The sequence below is a fragment of the Macrobrachium nipponense genome, chromosome 7, assembly GCF_015104395.2.
Source record: "Macrobrachium nipponense isolate FS-2020 chromosome 7, ASM1510439v2, whole genome shotgun sequence".
Lineage (NCBI taxonomy): Eukaryota > Metazoa > Arthropoda > Malacostraca > Decapoda > Palaemonidae > Macrobrachium > Macrobrachium nipponense.
Genome location: NC_061109.1, coordinates 49,456,933 through 49,479,182, shown reverse-complemented (window position 1 = coordinate 49,479,182; position 22,250 = coordinate 49,456,933). Strand labels below are relative to the sequence as shown.

Sequence of the window (22,250 nt, the reverse complement as noted above, 5' to 3'; positions counted from 1 at the left end):
ACGAATAGTTAAAACATTTATAAAAAAAATTTAAAATGCTCAATTTATTTTAGTTAAAACTCAAGAAAACCCACTAAAAATTATTATACCAGGTTTTTTAATACTTTTACAACAAAAAGTGTATTTTATGATGAAACCGATAAAAAAACAGGAATCCATGGATATTTCTCATAGAAAAATACTGCGAATAGGTGAACACAAATAATAGGGAGAAATGTTCCAGAGAGAAATCCGCGAATGAGTGAGTCCGTGAATCTGGAGAACGCGAATACGGGGGTCCACTGTACAAATAGTCACTCTACCTCACAAAGTGGTGTCAGACACCTAAGTAAGTTAGGAATTTGTATGTCATACTATATGTACATACTGCAGCTTGATGAAGTGTACGTACCTATGGAACTTTGGTCCTTGGTCTCAGATAACTCAGATGTTGATTTCTTATCAACTTGACTAGTAAGACTCTTGGGTGTCACTATCGATGCTTGTTCAAGTGAATCTGGCCTTGTTGCAGTTGCCTCAAAACTACTGCCCTTCTGTGGGCTCTGGTTTGCTACTCCTACCTTTGAAAGCCTGAGAGATAACTGGTCCCAGAAGGTCAGTATACTTAGTATGGCAGATTGTTCTAGTCGGGCTTTCAAATGGCTTACGTCTACACATAAGAGCTGTAATGTAGATTCGTACTTGCTTCGAAAATCTGGACTTTTTGGATTGACCTGAAAATTTTAAAATGTAAAACAATTAATCTCATAGGTAATGCCTAACAAACTGTATAATTTTTCAGCACTATTTACAATTGGAACTTGTTAGTAATTACTTGAATGTATTTTAATAAATTAAAAGAGTAATTTGGAATACATACGTCAGGCTAGCAAACCTTTCATCTGACTTTTTGTACAAGTAAAAATACAAAGATTACCATAATTAAGGGCATGTAAGACCCTTGGGAATGTAAGAAGCCCCCCCCCCCCCCCCCCCCTCACATTTCCATAGGAGAATATTTGGAAATAAAAAGTCTATGTATCTAAATGTCAGCATTTAATATTATCATAATATACATCTACATTAAAGTAAGAAAACCTTTGGACAAGACAGGTACCCATACTACACATACCAAAAAGATTTCATGACACTCTCCGACATCTCTGACACTGACAGATTATGTACTCTGACTGTAATAATTTATGAGTGCTTATATTTGCAAATAAAATGTAAAGAGCAAAATTGAAGGTTAAATATATATATTCTATAGTTAAAGTTTGTGTTAGAATATAATATCCAGTGAGTTCAAGTCGATAGTTATGTATACGAGTGTGCTTTTGTTCTAGCCCATAAGCGATATGCATATCTGCATCACGTCAAGCACACCAAACACTTAGTGCACGCTCTCTCTCTCTCTCTCCTCTCTCTCTCTCTCTCTCTCTTGACTGCACTTAATGCAATAATACAGTTGCAGAAATATAAACTAACCACTTAAATGTGCATTTGATTGCCTTTCATTCTCTGGGTTAACTTTTATAAGTAGAAAATCTTTCTTAACAGACAAAAAAAAGATTGTTAGAGAGAGAGAGAGAGAGAGAGAGAGAGAGAGAGAGAGAGAGAGAGAGAGAGAGAGAGAGAGAGAGAGAGAAATAAAATGGAAACTACCTGGATAAATTTCAGTGTAAGAAGAGCCTGGGAGCCTCCATCAGCCATTGGGGTGCTTAGAAGCCGCTGACAATCATGCTGTCCCATATGCTGCAAAGGTAAAAAAAATTTAAATCAACATTAAATAACCATAACAGCTAACATTAATGTTCACTAATCGATCTTACTGGCTCCATTACTCAAGCTTACTATAACTTTCTCCTCTCTACAACACTTCACATCTTTAAAACCCTTTCCAACTCTTTTACTAGTTTCTGCAGCTTTCCTGTATCATCTTCACTATCCCCAATCAGTACTGTAACGTCTGCAAACTTCAATCATATCTGTAAAGTGTTTTCACTGAAAGAATCATAAAAAATAATTCATGCTATTCAACAAAAGGGAATACAGATTTTTACAAAGTACCACAATGCCAGTACATTGTAATTAAACTTGGGAAGATATACCTCCACTAATACTCCACCAAGAATAATCAAACAAGTCAAGTCAAATGTCTTCTGAGTAAGTTCCACACTGGCTGAGAGAGCAGCAAGCTTTACTAATGGTTCTTCTTTCTCCTTTGTAGCTTTCTTCACTTCAAGGCTGATCTCTGAAACCAAACAAGATTTTCTTACCTAACAGAACAGTTGTCATGAACATGAGATTTTTTCTACTGAGCAGCTATATCTTAGATTCAATATCACAGTATATTACAGTAACAATTAAAAATGGCCACATCAATTAGAAAAATATACCTGCTATGTATTACACTCAGACTATTTATAAACTTTAGTGATAAAAATTTGCGTATTTGTAATTTTTTATTTTCAAATTTATGAAAGGAGACCTTCTAGTTGAATACTTTTTTATTGTAGATCATCAAGACAAAATTAATCATAAAAATCAAGCATTTTTACATCCATTTACCAAATCGTTTCCTCCATATCTTAATCTATCCCATCTTCTAGTTAAGTTTAAAAAAGTAAAAGAGAATGCCAAAAGTATCGGTAGTAATAAAATACTTGTTTGGAAAATGCATACAGCCAGAACCAGCTGATTTGATATGAACCACCAATCCGATAACAACAGCCTTTTTGCTTGAATTTCAACCATCGTACGATAGTAAAAAATTACCAGTTATGTAACAAATGACGTTAAGGAGAATAAGACTGACCTATTTTTACATTACATAGCAGTCGACTTACTACCACAATTGGTTATGACCAACCAGTCACAAATCAATTAGGACTTCAGTCGGCCCGTGGTAATTTACTGTAAGAATATTATACTAGCCTAGCCTACACTAGGGTAATCAGTACCATCTTTACATATATGGTTGCCTAGCCTACACTACATAGCATACTATATACATAATTATTAATTATTAATTTCAGCTAATTCTCTAGGTTCTGCACATTGGCTTATGATAATTCAGTACAAAGAGAAATTGAATTAACAAGTTAGCCTCGCATATATGATGATGATGATATCATGGTACATATATTGTATATACGTATACGAATACAGTAGCCTAGCCTTCAGTATGCTGTATACTACATATACGATATAATTTACTAATTTATTAATATAAGCCAATTTTGGAGTTTCAATGCATTCTGACTATGACATATAAGTAGAAAAAAAAAAATTGGACATGAAATGGGAATCAGATTCGGACCAACATCGGCATACCTAATTGAGCGATGTCAGGCTGCTGACGGCTACTTATATGTATGAAATAAGAACAAAATGAATATGCATCTTTTCTGTGATTCTTTTAAAAAGTTATGCATTACAGTATCCAATAATATTGTATGTATCCTCATATTATTGTATCATAAAATACTAACAAAGCAGTCAGTGTTTTGGTATGGAAATCAGCTGATGGCAAATATGAATTTATTTCTCCATATTTAACTCAATTTGGAGTGAATAGCCTTTCTTCCAGTTAGCATAAAATATCTAGATACTATACTTGTATGAGACAAGGTAATTTGTCATTATACGATGTGTTTTTAAGTTGATATATGAATTTAATATGTCTTGTGAACTAAAGTATTTTTTCCTTAACAGATTGCGTTGTGGGCATGTTTATTATGTAAAAATATTATGTGATTCCGTTCGCTATTTTCACTTCATTTCATCGTAGAACGAACTTTACCGTTACTTTACTTATGTTTTATCTGCGTGAAGACAACAGTAAAATGTGTTCTTTCAAGACCTGAAGTTTTGACTAAAATTGATTTTCTCTCAATTTTATCTATGGTTGTGTTTGATGGCATAAGTTTACTGGAGTTATATCCTTGTTGCCAATGCACGATAATAGTACTATGTATATCCTTACTTGCTATGGATAAAAGATCGACAAGGGCATATACTGCTAAATTTAATCTGTAAGTTTTAGCTAAAGTTGAGGAAAGAATGTTGATCCGCTAACAACTATTATCGTGCATCGGCAACATGGATGAAACTTTCACAAACTTCGGTATAGTACCGTCAAACTAAACTGTAAACAAAATTTGAGAGAAACGTGTTTTAATCAAAACTATTGGGCATGAAAAGAACACATTTTACTGTTTACACTCCAATAAAAGATAAATACATAACGCTCATAGTATTCTGATGAGATAAAGTGAAAATATCAAACGGAATCTATTGATTTTCTGTTTATGCATTAAACATGCCCTCAGCGCCATCTACTAAAAAAAAAAAAAAAAAAAAATTTCGTTCACAAACAATACGTTTTTAAGTTATATTTCCACTTGAAAACACTTTGTACATACAACGTAAAATAACCTTGTCTCCTATAAATAGAGTATCTTGAGATTCATTTGCGCTAACTAGAAGCAAGAAAGTTGCTCTGATTTGAGTTCAACACAGCAAAACAAACCTCGCAATCGCCCTCAGCTGATTTCCAAACCAAAACATTGATTGTTATGTTTGTATTTTATAATACAAACAAATAGTAATATAAAAATACATGTTATTGGATGCAGTGAAGTAAAACATTACTTTTTAAAAGATCCATGGAAAAGATGCATATCCATTATGTTTGTATTTTATCATACGATACTAATACAGGGAGTCCCTGGCTTACGACGGGTTTGGCTTACGATGTTCCGAGGTTACAATGTTTTTCAATTATATTTATCAGGAATTATTTCCAGGTTTACGACGCATGTTCCAGGGTTACGACGCCTACAACGCTGATCTGGCAGAAGAAATATGACTCCTAAAATGCAAAATAATCAATATTTTAAGGTTTTTGATTAAGAATGCAATAGGAACTCAGTTTACATAGTTTTTAATGCGCCCAAAGCATTAAAAGTAACGTTTTCTTAGGATTTTTGACAGTGTTCTGGCTTACAACAATTTTTGGCTTACAACGTGTCTCAAGAACAAAACGCCCAACGTAACCTGGGGACTGCCTGTATATGATTATTACATACTCGAATTTTATATCTCATGTAAGATGCTACCCCTTAAAATTAGCACCAAAATTAGGGCTTCAAAACTTGCATGATATGCGAGTATATAAGGTACGTATTATTTAAATAAGCAAACTAAAGTATTATTGTACAAATTCAGGTTTTATAAAAACTTACCATTTACTGTAAAGATAACAGACAAATTTGTAAACTGTGGTGTATTCTGCTGTTCCCCACTAGGATTCAACTCTGTTCGTTCCAATCTAGCAATGTCTCTACCCTCCATAATAAGATTCATGTTCAAGTCCTTGTCCTGGAAGAAATGTACTTTAGTAATATACTAGATTTATGTTCAAGTCCTTGTCCTGGACAAAATACACTTTATTAATATACTAATGTCATATACAGTGGTCACCCCTGTATTTGCGGGGGATGCGTACCAGACCCCCCAATGAATAGCTAGAACCCGCGAATATTTGGAATCCCTATAAAAATGCTTAAAACCTCCTATTTCGTTGGTTAAAAATCAAGAAAATACTACTAAAAATTTTTAGACCTGGTTTTTTAATAGTTTTATCACAAAAAGTGGATTTTATGATGAAATTTATGAAAAGAAAAAAATCCAGAATTTGTGCTTATTTCTCATAGAAAAATACCACAAATAAGCGAATTTTCCAAGAATTATTATAATGAAGCATCTTAACCAGACCACCTAGTAAAAACACTTACCTCTCATAGGGCTGCCCCAAGTGTTTGTCTTTAATAAGAGAATTTACATTTAGTTCTTAATTTGCAATTCTTTACAAATCTGATAACTGGACAAACTGAAAAAGATGCAGATTCTGACTAAATTTCCTTAACTGGTTTATTTTCAAAACTTGAATTTGCCGTTGGTTTAAACTTGAACATACACTTAAGATTTGTAACTGTTATGTGTTCTATTCATAAAGTCTACACGGGTCCAATGAATGTGGACAATTGGAAGATGAAATTAATTCAGTGTAACATTCTTTTTGCTTCAAAGAATGCCATAATTCAACCCATAGGTTTGATCTGCTTCGATCTGTTTTTACCAGATTCATTATGACAAACTCAGTCATTTATCAAACATGGTGTGTTTAGGGAATGTTAAATATCCACAAACTGGGAATGTTCAATATTGTTTGTTCATAGTATTTGCAGCCTTGGTTGCTGTATTAACTTCCTTGTTTCCCTTTATGCCTATAGGCAGGGATCCGACATAATTAACATTTACATCAGCTTCATATAATTTGTGGAATGTAAACTCAAATCTGCTGTACAGGAGAAATCTTTTAAGACAATAGTTCTGAACTGCTTCAATAAAACTTCTTTAGGACCTGAAAATAACAGTTGTCTGCAGTGGAATATCTTTAATAAAGTGATAAATTTACTGCACTCAGTTCTGCTGGCAAAATAGGAACACTGTTTATTAAAGAATATGTATTGATTTGTTTCATTATGTGGATGGCAGCCAATCCTGAGCCTGTCAGAAATTTGGACCTAGCCAATCCCAAGCCTGTCAGAAATTTGGAACTATCTGTATTAACTGAACAGTGTGGACCTTTGCATCTTGTATATGGAACTATCTGTATTAACTGAACAGTGTGGACCTTTGCATCTTGTATATTCTATTTGGGTTATTTATGATATTCAGGAGTGTATGCTCATTTTCTAACAAATATAATACAACCAAAGTTCTGTTTATGACTAATGTTATAACCCATTCAATGTCACAAGGTGAAGCCATTATGTAACATGTTAAATGGAGAGTCCCATTCTAAGGAAACATTTTTCTTACTTAACTGCTACACCGAGATGCTGGATTTTGGCAAGGCTTCTTTTTAACAGGAGATGCATTTTGCAGGTAAATCATTTAAACAGAATGAAAAGAGTAAGTTGCATTTTAGCCGAGACTAAAAATTATATGTAACTAATGTTGGCTGCACAATATATCTTGAAAATTCATGCATAGGCTTTGCTATAGGGTCTTTGTTAGTCATCAGATAATGCCACTTATCAGACCCACAAGGCATCTAGTAATCAACCTGAGGCCTAAGGAGTTGTGCTCTTTCATGCAAGTGTTTACCCTCTAGAAGTATATTAATTACTGTACATATATTTCCGCTAATAAAACGACCTTTAAATCCTAAAATTTACCCCTATAAATTGGGAGTCGTCTTATACTACAATTCTAAAAATCAAACTTGAATTCTAAGATGTGTATCGGTAGGCTAGCCTTGGCCTCAGTGTGATAACCACCAATGTACATGAAGTTTCATAGCTTACTTGAGGAATAATTCTATATCAATGATATCAACTTTTATCTATGCAATCCAAGCTGAGAAAATGTAAATGTGTTACGGTTGCGCTCACAGCAATCTTTATTTCTTGGTAACCTTTCAGAAATTTCAATGATAGAGTAAATACAGCAGTAATAACATTTAGGATAACATAATATTAATTTTTCATTAAAAGTTCCTCATACATATCACACGATTCATCACATATGCCGCCATCATAGGGATTCAAGTCTGGTTCAGGTGAGTTGACTTCGACTTTGGCTTCATCGTCGCTATCATACAAATCATCTTCAGTTATATCAATGGAATTTTTAAAATGGTTTTATGACACTTTATTTTCACATTCCTCCATGCTTTTATGACAAAACTGCAGCGAACATCACGCGAGGCAGCAGGCAAAGCTGTTTGTAACTGTTTAGAACGATTCAGTCATATGAATGACAACTATGTATGATACCTATACTAGTTCATTATTGTATTGTTATGAGCGGTTGTTTGAGAATGGCAATGAAATGTAAACAAAACAATGGTTTCCCTTTTAGGCAATGTACATATGAAAAACATGATATAGAATCGGCTTCGTTAAAGCCAGCTTTATAACTTACAAAAGGAATGTATATCTGAATTAAGTTCCATTCGGCAACTATAGACAGTGATGATAGCGGTAAAATGCAATCAGTTGATAATATTAAGACTGTAAACAAAACCTGAATGCAAATGGTGCATCATCGCTCTGTTCATATATTATAAAACAATAATACATGCATTATGATTAGATACAATAAAACAAGTTTTATTAAAATTATCATTATTCTCAATACAACTATTATTCGAAGTTTGCAAGTGGATATCTATCAGTGTAACAACCTAACCGAGGCAATAGTCGCTCTCTCTTTATTTCTCTCTCCATTTCATCAACCGTAATACGTATTCCTCTATCCTCCACTAAAAAAATTCTGGTTTTTAGAATTCTGAACGAAGCAATAGTAAACCTGTATTGACATAAACAACCAAATTTTGAAACAGCTGATTGCTGACGTCATTTACCATAACTATCGAGCGCTTATTAAGATCTCTGTTAAAATTAAAATAGAATACATTTTTGTTCATCCCTCATGCAATGGAGATCTCAAGAAGAGTATGTACTAGTAAATTAATGCTGCAGGTTATAGCCGAGGCTGAATAAAACAAATAACAGCCACGTGAAAGTGATGTTTGGAACTGAAGAAATCACACCAAATGCTTATACAATGAAGTAAAATGTGCATGTTTAACCAAATTTTGTTAATTTACAAGAAAAGGTATCTCCAAATTATATCTCATCTAACAACTAATCACAATGAAGGTACTGATAATACATATTCGGCCGAGATTTTAAGAATACATGGTGATGTTTATATTCTGCGTAACAGTAAGAATATGATAATAGTAATGGTAATATGTATTGTAATTGGATACAACATGCAAAACATCCTTCATTTAGGTCATTATTATGAATATATTTGCACTGTTTAAATTTTGCAAATAATCCCTTTTCTCCAAAATAAATTTTGGTTTTGTAAATTAGAAGTTGTCTTTTACTACAGATATGAGATAAATTCATGAAAATTTGCCATGATTGTTGACCTCATCTTACCTAAAGGTTGTCTTAGACACTGATATATATGGTAAACTACAAAATCACCACAAATGCTAAAAGTACATACATGTATTTCAGTAAAACTTACTTGATCTACTACTTTCTCTTCCTCTGACTCTTCAGGTACTGTAGCTTTTGGAATGCTGTTTGCAATGTGAGCTAAATGTAGCAATCTTTCATCTGAAAATTAAAATAAATACAAGAAAATTATTCAATCAGTAGCCCTACAATCAAATAAATGAGTTCCATTTTTTCTATTTTATTAACTACGATCTTGAATCATTAAATTAAAATCTTTAAAATAAGGGAAATATAAACTCTTCAGTAAATCGCAGCATGTACTCAAGTGGACAAAATGATTAAAAATCATTCATTCTTCAGTTTTGGAGCAAGGACCGTTTTCTTTCAGCTCTCATATGATGTCCAAATATATATTGTCAAGTCCTTGATTGGAATGAGTTACAGGAGAGACAGCATTTATTCCTAAGCAAAGAAAAATGAAACTACAAATTCTGACTTAAAATGCTTTTACTCATCATCATAAATGTTTTCACATATGTTTTTCCCTCTATAGGATTAGATGTAAAATGGGTTCTGTACACACTCTTTTGATGAGTAATCTTTTCTAGAACTCTTTTCAAAGACAGGTCTTAATCTACTCCTTTGACCATAACTTCTTGGGCTTTCTTACAGGTCTTCATTCTGCTTTGTCTATGTACTACAATCCTTTCCCTTCACTCGTTTTGTATATAGCAGTCTTGAATTGTCACAAAATTGGTTTGACTCAAAGTAAATTTCACTCTGCATTGCTTCCCTGCTTCTAGGTACTTATTTGTTTCCATATCTTTCCCTAGTCTGCTTTTTGAAAGTTTAGAGGGATTCTTATATAATGAATTCCTACCCATGTTGCATTTCATAAAAGTTTCTTTTACCCCAAAAATATGTTCTACTGACAAGAACGAAAAGTTAAGAGTTGGAGGGTAGACAAAAACCAGACTGATTAGTAACCAATGAGCATAAGCAAAATACTAGTTGAAAGACCCAGATTCTTATTCATCGTAGTTGATTTATTCATAACAGTTGATTTTGATAATTTGCTATAATAAAAGTACTACACTAATCAATCCTGAGCATAAAATGAGACAAATTATTAAAAGTACAGGCTGTCCCCAGTTATCACCGGCCTCAGTTACTGGCGATCAAGTTTTAAGGTGCTTGTGTAGCGATAACAATAACTGGATTTTTGGCGCCAATATGCACCAATCTCTGGTTATCAGTGTCAAACCCCACTTTAACAGTGGTGCGATCCCAGGTTATCAGCACTGATGTCCAGTTATCAACACCGATAAGCGCTGTTATCACCAATTTCTTGTTATCAGCAATTGTCAGCTATCGTCATGCCACTGGGAACGGAATCGCCACCAATAACTAGGGACTGCCTGTATTAGACAGGTTAGGCTACAACATTATAGATAGGAGAAGTGAATGGTAAAGGTTTAATAAAAGTTAGTCATTAAGGCAGATAATGATTAATTACTATTTGAGAAGGAAATGAAATGGGGTAGCATTCAAATATAGCAAGTTAATGAAATCAGACCTCCCGGTCATCCATTAGTCTTTGATCAGTGATGAAAATTTGTAACCAAAAAGTCAACTTGATTCCACTATATTTTTAAAAAAATTTCCTAACATCCCTATCTGGATACAAGTGATTTATGCTTGGAAGTTTCCAAACACCACGGCCATAATTCTTTTAACTGCTTCATACTAAATTATCATAATTGAGTATGAAACAGTGAGAATCTATCATTTCAATCATTAAACTACTAAACTTACCAATAACTGAAAGAGCCACATTAGGTAAAGAAGCATTAATCTTTACTTTGGCTAAGTTTGGGTCATCTGTTAGTAGACACTTGAACATATCTACATGGAGAGTTGTTGGTGCAAGAAGGTGAAGGGGAGTAGTGGATGTTGTATTATGGCAGTTCAAATAAGGTCTCCAGTCCTCGTCCTCATAAGCAATGACAGCCTGGAAAAAGACATAATATAGTGTTTAACACTGTTTGCCAGTCTTTTCATTTGCTATATCTTTGCAAGAATCTGTTAAAAAAAGTTGCATAAAGTATTCATTCATTAAAAAATTTACTTTTGCAGTTATAACACCAATACATATATTAATATACTGTTTGTTAATCAGATACTTGAAAATAATGAGCTGACTGTGTACACATTCCATTACATTAACACACACAATATCTATTAGATATTATTAAGTTATACAGGCAGTCCCCGGCTTATGACGGGGGTTCCGTTCTTGAGACTCGAGACGTGCAGTAAGCCGAAAATCGCCGCAAGCTAGAGAATCATAAAAAATCCTAAGAAAACCTAACTTTTAATGGTTTTTGTGTGTTAAGAACTATGTAAACTGCATTTTTATTACATTTTTCTTAAAAAAAACTTCTAATATTGATTATTTTGCATTTTTGGAGTCATATTTCTTCTGTCTGATTGGCGGCGTAACCTTGGAACATGCACTGTAAACCTGGTAATAATTTCTGATGAATATAATTTAAAAGTGTCGTAACCTCTGAACGTTGTAAGCAGAACCCGCCGTAAGCCGGTGACTGCCTTATCTTAGTTTAACCAGACCACTGAACTGATTAACAGCTCTCCTAAGGCTGGCCCAAAGGATCTGATATTCTTATGTGGCTAGGAACCAATTGGTTACTTAGCAACAGAACCTACAGCTTATTGTGGGGTTCAAACTACATAATATTGAGAAAGGAATTTCTAATCACCTGAAATAAATTCCTCTGATTTTGCGTTGGCAGAGCAGGGAAGCCAACTCGAATTACCAAATCAGTAGGGGAGCACATAACCCACTCATCCAACGAGGTGCTACATTAGATATTATTAGTAACTACTATTTTGTATTTTGTAATACTATTAGTGTATTCTATGTTTTACAGTGTAACATTTACTGTAAAGACCCTTTTTCCAGAATCCAGCAATTCAAAACTCTCAAGGCATTAGAATCAAGATCCTACATGGAAATTGAAATAACTCTAGACAATTAGCACTCAAGCAGTACTTTTGATTTTTGTTATACTGTGACACCATTTCTACTTGGAAAGAGACTATAGCATTATTAGAGGTTTTCCCTGTCTAACAAAACAAACTTTTTTCTTTACAGCTAAATTTTCTAACTGGCATAATTGCCATCATAAATTACATGAAAAAGCACAGAATAGTCATGGCTAAGTTTCAAACAAGTCAAGATATCAATACAATGCTTGCCTTATTTCCTGAACTACCTTTATTTTTCCATCTATGACTCTATATTGGGAGTTGTATACAATTCACAAAGGAAGGGAAAATCACAATTTGTCGTAAATTGTATTTTTCCTAACTATACAAACCTGAGGTCCTTTAACATATGGAATGTAACCAGCGCCAGCTGGAACTGGTCGCAAGCTTTCGAACAAAGTGGTTCGGTAGTTAACTGCTTGTCCAATAGTCGGGAGTCCCGCCCGACTGGGAGGTGAAGATTCAGTTTGCTTAAGGTCCAGGAACAGAGTGAGGGGTGGCATGAGGTGGCACTATGTATAAAGGACCTCGGGTTTTTATAGTTAGGAAAAATACAATTTACGATAAATTGTGATTTGTTCCAACACGTAATACAAACCCTCGGTCCTTTAACATATGGAAGACTCACTTATTGGTGGGTGGAATCTGAGTCTTATGAAGAGACTGGTGTTCGTCCAACCTTGGTTCCCTCCCTGGTTGTAAGAGCAGAGGGAGGGATCCTAGCCTCTGCCCAGCTGATTGGGGTGTGCACCGCAGGATCAGTGGTCAGACCTCTGGACCAAATTCATAAGAGGGAGGCAAGCATGCCTCTTATGAATAGCAAGCAAGAACTAGTTCCTACTTAAGGGCCAAATATAAGGTCATGGGTTTGTCTCTTGTTGGCGTCCACTCCCCCCCCTTGTTAGGGGAGTGGTGGATAACCGCTCCTATCCCTAATGAAAGGGACAGGACGGAGCTTGGTCACGTAGCTTACCTGCATCGGCCTCCTGTCCAGCGTAGTGACGACCGCAGCCCTCTGCCCACAGGTAGAGGAGAGAAAGGAGGAAGAAGAGAAGCCAGTCCCACTCTCATTTGCTTGCCCAATCACGCAGTCACACAAGGAAGCAATGCTGTTCTGTCCGCTCGGGAGCTGGGTAAGCTACACAACTTGTTGAGCAGCCACCACGAGTACCAAGGAAAAGGTGTCCAATGACCTGTGGGCGATATCTCAAAGATAAAATGATGTGAAGGTGGTCTGGTTGGCCCAAACCTCTCCCTTCAGCACCTGTGCCACGGAGAAGTTCTTGCGGAACGCAAGGGTTGGACCAATACCTCTGACTTTGTGGGCTCTCGGATGAAGGGTACCGATGTTGTCACTCCTATCCGAAATGTACGCCTTCCTGATCACCTCGCGAAGCCAGAAAGAAAGTGTTTTCTTGGACATCTCCCTCTTGGTAACCCTGGTGCTAACGAAGAGGCGTCGACACTCAAGCCTGAGGTGCCGAGTTCTCTTCAGATAGCGCCGTAGCGCCCTCACAGGACAAAGCAGCATCTCATCCATATCATCGTTGGTGAAGTCCTTCAGGGAGGGGATCGTGAATGACTTGAACCGGTCGTCAGGGACCGAAGGGTTCTGAGTCTTCGCTACGAAGTCCGGGACAAAATCGAGCGTCACCGACTCCCATCCCCCTGTGTGCCTAACATCGTAGGAAAGACCATGAAGTTCCCCTACTCTCTTCGCCGATGCCAGGGCCAGCAGAAAGACGGTCTTGAGGGTCAGATCCCTGTCTGACGACTCCCGGAGTGGCTCGAAGGGTCTTCGAGTCAAACTCCTAAGGATGAGAGTCACGTCCCACCCTGGGGGCCTGAGTTCCCTGGGTGGGCAAGACCTCTCGAAGCTCTTCATCAGGAGGGAGAGCTCCATGGAAGTGGAGATGTCCACTCCCCGCAGCTTAAGGACTAGGGCCAGGGCGGCTCTGTAGCCTTTCACTGCGGAGACGGAGAGGAGCTTCTCTCGGCTGAAGAGTGGCTCAGAAGATGGACCACTTTCCCTGGTACACAGCTGCAGAGGACTGCCTGAGGTATCCAGCCATCTCTGTTGCTGCTCGGCAAGAAAAGCCTCTCGCTCGCAAGAGATGGTGGATAACAGCCAGCCGTGAAGAGACAGGGACCGAACTGATCGGTGGTACCGTTCCACATGTGGCTGGCACAGGAGGTTGTGCCAGTGGGGAATCTCTTTCGGTGCTTCGGCGAGAAGAGCCAGCAGGTCCGGATACCAAACGGCCTGAGGCCATTTGGGGGCCACACGAATCATCCAAAGATTCGCAATGACCAGCACCCTGCTGATCACCTTGCAAATCAGACAGAACAGGGGAAAGGCGTACATGAAAAGGTTGTCCCACGGGTGTTGAAGAGCGTCCTCTGCAGCTGCCCATGCGTCCGGCACAACCGAGTAGAAAACCTCGAATTTTCTGTTGTACCGGGTGGCGAACAGATCCACGACTGGACTCCCCCACAAGTCGAACAGCCTTTCCGCCACGTCTGGGTAAAGGGAACATTCGGTCCCTATCTATCACCTGATTTTGACGGCTGAGCTTGTCTGCCACTACATTCCTCTTGCCTGGAATGTAACGGGCTGACAGCTCTACCGAGTGAGCTACGGCCCACTCGTGCATCCTGCAACGTCAACTGGTGCAACGGGAGGGACACTAGGCCCCCTGTTTGTTGACGTATGCCACTACCGTGGTGTTGACCCTCATCAACACCACTGAGTGTCCCATCACCCGTTCCTGGAACTCTTGGAGAGCGAGGAACACTGCTTTGAGCTCCAGGACATTGATGTGAAGGTGCTTGTCGTGATGGTCCCACACACCTGCAGCCAGCAACTCCTCTAGGTGTGCGCCCATCCCTCGGTCGACGCGCCTGAGAACCGCAGCATCTCAGGGAGGGGGGGGGGGGGTGCGGAGGGGCACTCCTCTTACGAGATTCCCGTCATCCAGCCACAAGGCTAGGTCCTGCCTCACCTCCTCCGTGAGAGGCACGGAGAAGTACAGCGGGTCTCCTGCCTGTGACCAACTCTCCTTTACCTTCCACTGAAGAGACCGCAGGTGAAGATGCCCATGAGGGACTAACTTCTAGAGAGACGACAGGTGACCGATCACGACCTGCCACTACTGAGCTGGCTGCTCCTTTAGGGACAGGAACCGTCCGGCTGCCTCCCTGAACCTGCTAATCCGCGAGTCTGTGGGGAAGACTCGCCCTACTACCGTATCTATCAGCATGCCCAGGTGCTTCATCCTCTGCTTGGGCTCAAGATCTGACTTCTCGAAGTTCACCACGATCCCGAGATCACGACAGAATTCGAGGAGTCAATCCCTGTCCTGTAGCAACTGCGAGCGGGAGCTCGCCAAGACCAGCCAATCGTGAATGGGCCCAAGCAGACACCAGAGTGAACACTCGCGTGAACACCTGTGGGCCGTTGAGAGACCGAAACAAAGTGCCTTGAACTGGTACACCGTCCCGTCGAGGATGAAGCGGAGGTACTTCCTGGAGGACTGGTGGATGGGTATCTGGAAATACGCATCCTTCAGGTCCACTGAAAGCATTAAGTCATTCTCCCTGATAGAATCAAGCACTGAGCATGTCGTTTCAATCGTGAACCGAGTCTGGTGAATGAATCAGTTCAAGGGAGAGAGATCTATCACCAGGCGCCAGGCCCCCGATGACTTCTCCACCAGGAAAAGTCGGCTGTAGAAGCCCAGAGACTGATCCTGTACGATCTCCACAGCTCGTTTGCTCAGCATGGCTTCTACTTCTTGCTGAAGCGCTTCATCCCTGGCAGAACCGGGGACGAACGTCTGCAGATGGACCAGGTTGGAGGCGAGGGCTAGCCGCGACTCGAAGGGTAGTAGATATCCCTCCCGAAGGACATCCGCCGTCCCTAGCTTTTCCCCTTCTTCGACTTCTTTCCGGTTCCTCCTCGGGAGAAGGAGGACTGGAAGGAGGGTTCACAGTCACTCCTTACCGTAGAAGTCGAAGCCTGGGTCTTTCCTCTCGGCTTCAACGAGGCCGTCGTCTTAGCTGCAGAGGATGCGCTAGCCAAGCTCCTAGGCTTAGCCGCAGTGGCTCGAGGCTGCCCAGTTGCCTTCGACACTTCCTGGTGGACTAGGCAATCACTGTCATCAGTGCGCTGCTGTTCCACCGCAGTGTCCACCATCTCTCTGGGAAGAGAGAGGGGGAACCAAGCACCGGTTCTTTCTCAGACCCAAAGCTACCTCACGCCCTGCCGACCTGGTAACTCAAGAGAGGACTGCGTCCCTACATCTAAGTACCAGGTTGGCCCACAGGTTGGCCGTCTGGTGGGCCAGGTAGGAGATCGCCCTACCCCCAGACTGACACAACCTCCCGAAAGCCGGGTCTCCTTCGGGAGTGATGTTTCCCAAGGAGGCCGTGACCTTGGACACTGTGAGGGACCACAGGTCCAGCTAGGAGACTCCTTGGAACGTTGCCATGGCAGTCGATTCAAACGCCAGTGCCTCTTGCTGCGAGAACCAGAGGTTCTCGGACAGCAGGTGTTGAAGAGACACATCCAGAGTTAGCCTAGCCAGCTCTGGGTTAACCTGTTTGGGTGGCAGTGGGTCCTCCGAAGGCACGTAGAAGCGCCTCTGCCGTGGTAGAGGAGGGGGAAGTAGCTTGTGCGACCTGCAAGACCGAAGTGATCCCTCCTGTCTGGAGACGAGAGAGTCCACCTGGCCCAACACACTGTCGGCCTAGGCTAATCGGGGCAGACCCACCGTCGTCCTGGGTTCCTTCTTAGGACCCCAGAATACTCCACCCTTGATGTAGGCTCAGAGGGCGGGAGCACCAATCCTTCCCTGAGGTCATTGTGCTGACGAATCAGCGCGATGACCTCTGCAAACGACCTCTGGATCTCAGGAGTGACTGCGTCCTGGGGAGATCAAGGGAGAACGCCTCCTGAGACCCTCCTCCTTCCACAGGAGGAACCACGACAGACCCCTCTTGGTCTCCTCCAACCACTTGGGCGTACGATCTGGTCAGTCCCAAGACTGTGCCAGGTTCGTAAGCCCTCATGGAAGGACCGAGAGAAGCGGACTCGTCGCGGTCGCTCCTAATCGCCTCGCTACTCCCGGTGAAGCCTGAGGAGGTTGAAGGGATAGGAGAGGAAGACCTGACGCTATTGCGGTGGGAGCGAGGCCCGTCCTTACGGCGCATCACAGTAGCCGGCCCAGCCGAGGCTGGTCCTGGCGACAGGGGGGACCTCTTCCTCGCCTTTCTTCCTCTCCATGCCTGGATCCTGGCGGCAAACAGGCTCAGCTGCCTGGATCCTGGCTGCAGGGTCACCCGCGGGGGACCGTACACTCGGTACCACTCACGAATGAGCGGCCAAGACAGTTCCTGGTGCCGAGGCAGAACCTCTGGCACCGGGAGAAGAAGTACCAGTGTTAGCCAGTACCCCTCTGGTCCCAGTCTTCTTCTTCCTTGCGGAAGGAGAGGCAGGCCCCGTTCCCGAAGGAACAGGAGGACCAGCAAAAGCCCCAACTGTCCCACCGGAGTGGTCAGACCCTTACAGGTCTCTGAGCGAGACTTCTTAGGGGGGGAGGAAGCTACCTTCTTCTTCCTCGGCTGTGTGGCCTTGGAAGTCGAAGGGGAAGAGGCGGCTGCAGACGACGACGAAGAAGATGACAATGAAGACGACGACACCTTCCTCTTCTTCTTCATCAGCTTCCTCAGGACCACCGTTAGGTCCTCCATCCAGGACAGAGCTGGGGCAGTTGCTGAAGCAACAGGGACCAGCTGCACCTGTCTGGAGGGACCTGCAGCAACACCACGGGCTGGAGCGACGACAGCAGGAACTGGTACGGGGGGAGAAGCAGCAGCAAACAGGAACTGCGGCCAGGGCAAGCGCCAAGGCAGCACAGGAACTGGCGGCAGTGCAGCGCCAGCAGCAATACAGGAACTGGCAGCAGATCAAGCGGAGAACTCTTGGGACACCGAAAGTCGGGCTGGGGTGAGGGCAGCGAAACCAGGTGACAGGGTCATCTCCTTCCTCAGCAAACACGGCAGCGGAGCCTGAACTGCGGCTGTCGGGGTAACCATGGCCACGTGCTGGGTGTAGACCAGGTGAGGAGCAGCAGCATACCCCGGCACTGACACTGTGGTTGTTGTCGACGTCTCTGGTCCATGGGTGACCAGCCTGGGTCCACGCACAGCCAGGTGGTACAGCAGCCCCTGAATACTCAGTGTGCCCAGGAGCCCAAGCGAGTACCAGACCTGCCCGAGAACACCACCAGCGGCAGGCATACCTGAGGAAGGAAAGGTCAGGTTAGTGGGGAGGGGGGGGTTCACGCTTGCCGGGGGGGTCCCACCCTGAGCGAACGGAAGACCCCGAGCACAACTGAATGTCGGGGTGACGCGCTCCTTCCTCTACACTCGACTGATCAAGTGAAGAGGCGGACCGCGACGCCCCTCGAAGGGGAAGGAGCCATACACGGGAGCGAAGAAGATGACAATGAAGACGACGACACCTTCCTCTCTTCATCAGCTTCCTCAGGACCACCGTTAGGTCCTCCATCCAGGACAGAGCTGGGGCAGTTGCTGAAGCAACAGGGACCAGCTGCACCTGTCTGGAGGGACCTGCAGCAACACCACGGGCTGGAGCGACGACAGCAGGAACTGGTACGGGAGCAGCAGCAACAGGAACTGGCGGCAGTGCAAGCGCCAGCAGCAATACAGGAACTGGCAGCAGATCAAGCGGAGAACTCTTGGCCACACCTACGGCCCTCCACACCAGGGCACAATCTGCGGCTGACTGGGGGGCGGGGGTCTCTCCGGCTCATGGCCTTCCATTTTACCACGAATAATGGAGTAAACAAAGAAAAAACCAAGTACTACTTACAAGCTTTCACACGTACAAGTACTACAGGGTTAGAGAAAAAGTAGTGATGAACTTTGTACAGAAGTAAACCAAGCATACGACACAGCGGGCAGAGCGGCAAAGAGCACGTCTTGTTCCGATGGCGTCCGAAAGCAAAGTGAATCATCACCTCCCAGTCGGGCGGGACTCCCAACTATCGGACAAGCAGTTAACTACCGAACCACCTTGTTCAAAAGCTTAAGACTGGTTCCAGCTGGCGCTGATTAAATTCCATATGCTACAGGAGCGAGGGTTTGTATTACATGTCGGAACAACTACATTGTATACAAGTACAAAAAAAGGTGCTTATATGGGAAAATGAATATTAACATTAAAACAAGCAGTTTAACTGTGGGTTCTTAAATAAAGTTAAGGAGGAGTTATGGAGTTCCATTTGACAACGTCTGTGAGAGAGAGAGAGAGAGAGAGAGAGAGAAGAGAGAGAGAGAGAGAGAGGGTGTAATTGCTGTCTGGATGGTTAACGATTGAACTGGCTGTTGGTAAGTTCTGGGTTGTCTGTGGTGCTGTTAGAGATCGGAGTTCTGTGTTTTGAGTGAATCTTTTTGGTCAGTCTTTGAGCAGTCTTTGGTGAGAGCTGGCTATAGTAGTGTCGGCAGCAGTCTTGAAGGAATTGAGTCAGTTGAGTTGTGTTATTGATTTGTTGTTTGTTTTGTTAAGTTTGATGTTGTTTGATTTGAAGTTGTTGTGCCTGTGCTGTTAGATTTGTTGTGCCTTTGAGTTCATGAGGGTTGTATGTGATTGTTATAGTTGAGGGTTATATGTGATTGTTATAGTTGAGGGTTGTTGTTGTTGAAGGCTGTTGCGGTTTCTTGGTGTGGTTGTGAGTTATTGAGGGTTGTTGTTGGTGAGCTGTTGTGATTCCTTGGTGTTGTTAGCGGGTGTGAGTGTTACCTTTTTGGTTGTTGTTTTTTGTGTTAGTGATTGTTTGTGCATTGATATTTTGTTGTGGCTGTGTTCCTTGGTTGTTGTTGAGTTGTGGTTGTGTTCCTTGTTGGTTTGCTGTGTTGTTGAGTTGTGGGTTTATGGTTCTTGGTTTTGTCTTGTAGTTGTTAGTGTCTCAGCGACCTCGACCACCGGACAGCACAGCATAGCCCGGAGTATCTTGAGTTGGGTAAGTACATGTGTTTTGAGAGTTTTTTGTTTTTTGGGTTTATGTAGGTCAATTGTCCTGGGTGTATTCCGTAGTGTGAAGAGGAAAGTGTGACTGAGGGTGGGTTTGGCAGCTGGATTGATTAGGTTTATGTGGGGGGGATTTGCCCGCTTGTTTTTAAGCTTGTGATCCCGCCACAAAGTTACAAACTTGACCTGTCCTTTAGATGATAGGGTGTGTGTTGTCTCCTAAAATCTACTGAGTTCACGTTTTCTCCTTGTCCCAAAGCCAAGTCTTAGAAGGTACTGATCAGCTACCTGGTCTCAACCAAAGGGTTGAACTTGAAAAAAAAATGATAGCTTCAAATATGGCAATTTGTCAAAAATTGCATTTTTCCTAACTATACAAACCTGAGGCCCTTTTACAATAGGAAGGTAACTAGCGGCAGCTGGAACAGCCGTAAGCTTCGAACAAGGGAGTTCGGTAGTTAACTGCTTGTCCGACAGTGCGCGCGCAGCACAACTGGACGGTGAAGAATCACTTTTGCTTTAGGCCCAGGAAAAAACACAGAGTGAGGGGTGGCATGAGGTGGGACTATATGTAAAGGACCTCAGGTTTGTATAGTTAGGAAAAAATGCAATTTTCAACAAATTACCATTTGTTCCGATACGTAATACAAACCATCGGTCCTTTTACAATAGGAAGACTCACTTCTTGGTGGGAGGAATCTGAGTCTTAAGAACAGACTGGTGTTCGAACAACCTTGGATTCCCTCCCTGGTCGTAAGAGCAGAGGGAGGGATCCTAGCCTCTGCCCAATTGATCGGGGTATGTACCACAGGATCAATGGTCAGACCTCTGGACCCAAGTAATAAGAGGGAAGCAAACGTACCTCTTAAAACTAGCAAGCAAGAACTTGTTCCTGTTGCACGAGGCAACATAAAGTTATGGGTTTGTCTCTTGTTGGCTTCCACTTCCCCCCCCCTTGTTGGGGGAAGTGGTTGATATTCACTCCTATCCCTAATGAAAAGGATAGGATGGGGCTCGGTCGAGTAGCTTACCTGCATCTTGTCCTTTTCCAGTGGGGTGACGACCGTGTCCCTCTGCCCACAGGTAGAGGGGAGAAAAAGATGGGGAAAATAAGCCAGTCACACTCTCATTCACTCATTCATTCTTAGTCACACCAGGATTTGATGCTGTTCTGCCTGCTCGGGTGCTGGGTAAGCTACACAACGTGTTGAGCAGCCACCACGGGTCCCAAGGAAAAAGTATCCAAGGACCTGTGGGCAATATCCCGAAGGTAGAAGGAGGTGAAGGTGGTCTGGTTGGCCCAGACCCCTGCCTTCAGGACCTGTGCCATGGAGAAGTTCTTGCGGAACGCAAGGGAAGGACCAATGCCTCTGACTTCGTGGGCTCTTGGACGAAGGGTACGGATGTCGTCGCTACCATCAGCTTCGTACGCCCTCCTGATTACCTCACGTAGCCAGAAAGCAAGTGTGTTCTTGGATACTTCTTTCTTGGTCACCCTGGTGCTAACGAAGAGGCGTCGACACTCAGGCCTGAGGTGCCGAGTTCTCTTCATATAGCGTCGCAGCGCCCTCACAGGACAAAGCACTATCTCATCCGTATCGTTGTCGGTGAAATCCAATAGGGAGGGGATTGTGAAAGACTCGAACCTGTCGTCAGGGATCGACGGATTCTGAGTCTTAGCTACAAAGTTCGGGACGAAATCGAGCGTCACAGATCCCCATCCCCTGGAATGTTTAACGTCAAAGGAAAGACCATGAAGTTCCCCTACTCTCTTTGCCGATGCCAGGCCCAGCAAGAAGAGGGTCTTGAGGGTCAGATCCCTGTCTGACGACTCTCGGAGTGGCTCGAAGGGTCTTCGAGTCAAACTCCTAAGGACTCGCGAGAGTCACATCCCACCCCGGGGGCCTGAGTTCCCTGGGTGGGCAAGACCTCTCAAAGCTCCTCATAAGTAAGGAGATCTCGAACGAGTCTGAGATATCCAATCCCCTCAGTTTCAGGACCAGTGCCAGGGCGGCTCTATATCCTTTGACTGTGGGGACAGAGAGGAGCTTGTCTCGGCGAAGAAAAACGAGGAAATCCGCTACCTGCTGAAGAGT

The 22,250-nt window shown here is 42.4% G+C and overlaps 1 protein-coding gene across 1 annotated transcript in view; it reads right to left on the bottom strand.

The window, feature by feature from the left end:
- LOC135216964 (intermembrane lipid transfer protein Vps13-like) overlaps nt 1-22,250 on the bottom strand; it is an 840,085-nt gene that overhangs the window by 586,831 nt on the left and 231,004 nt on the right. Inside the window, 6 exon segments of the mRNA XM_064252490.1 lie at nt 392-713; nt 1,645-1,734; nt 2,091-2,233; nt 5,229-5,364; nt 9,100-9,191; nt 10,848-11,043. Of these exon segments, the coding sequence (XP_064108560.1) occupies nt 392-713; nt 1,645-1,734; nt 2,091-2,233; nt 5,229-5,364; nt 9,100-9,191; nt 10,848-11,043 (979 nt within the window).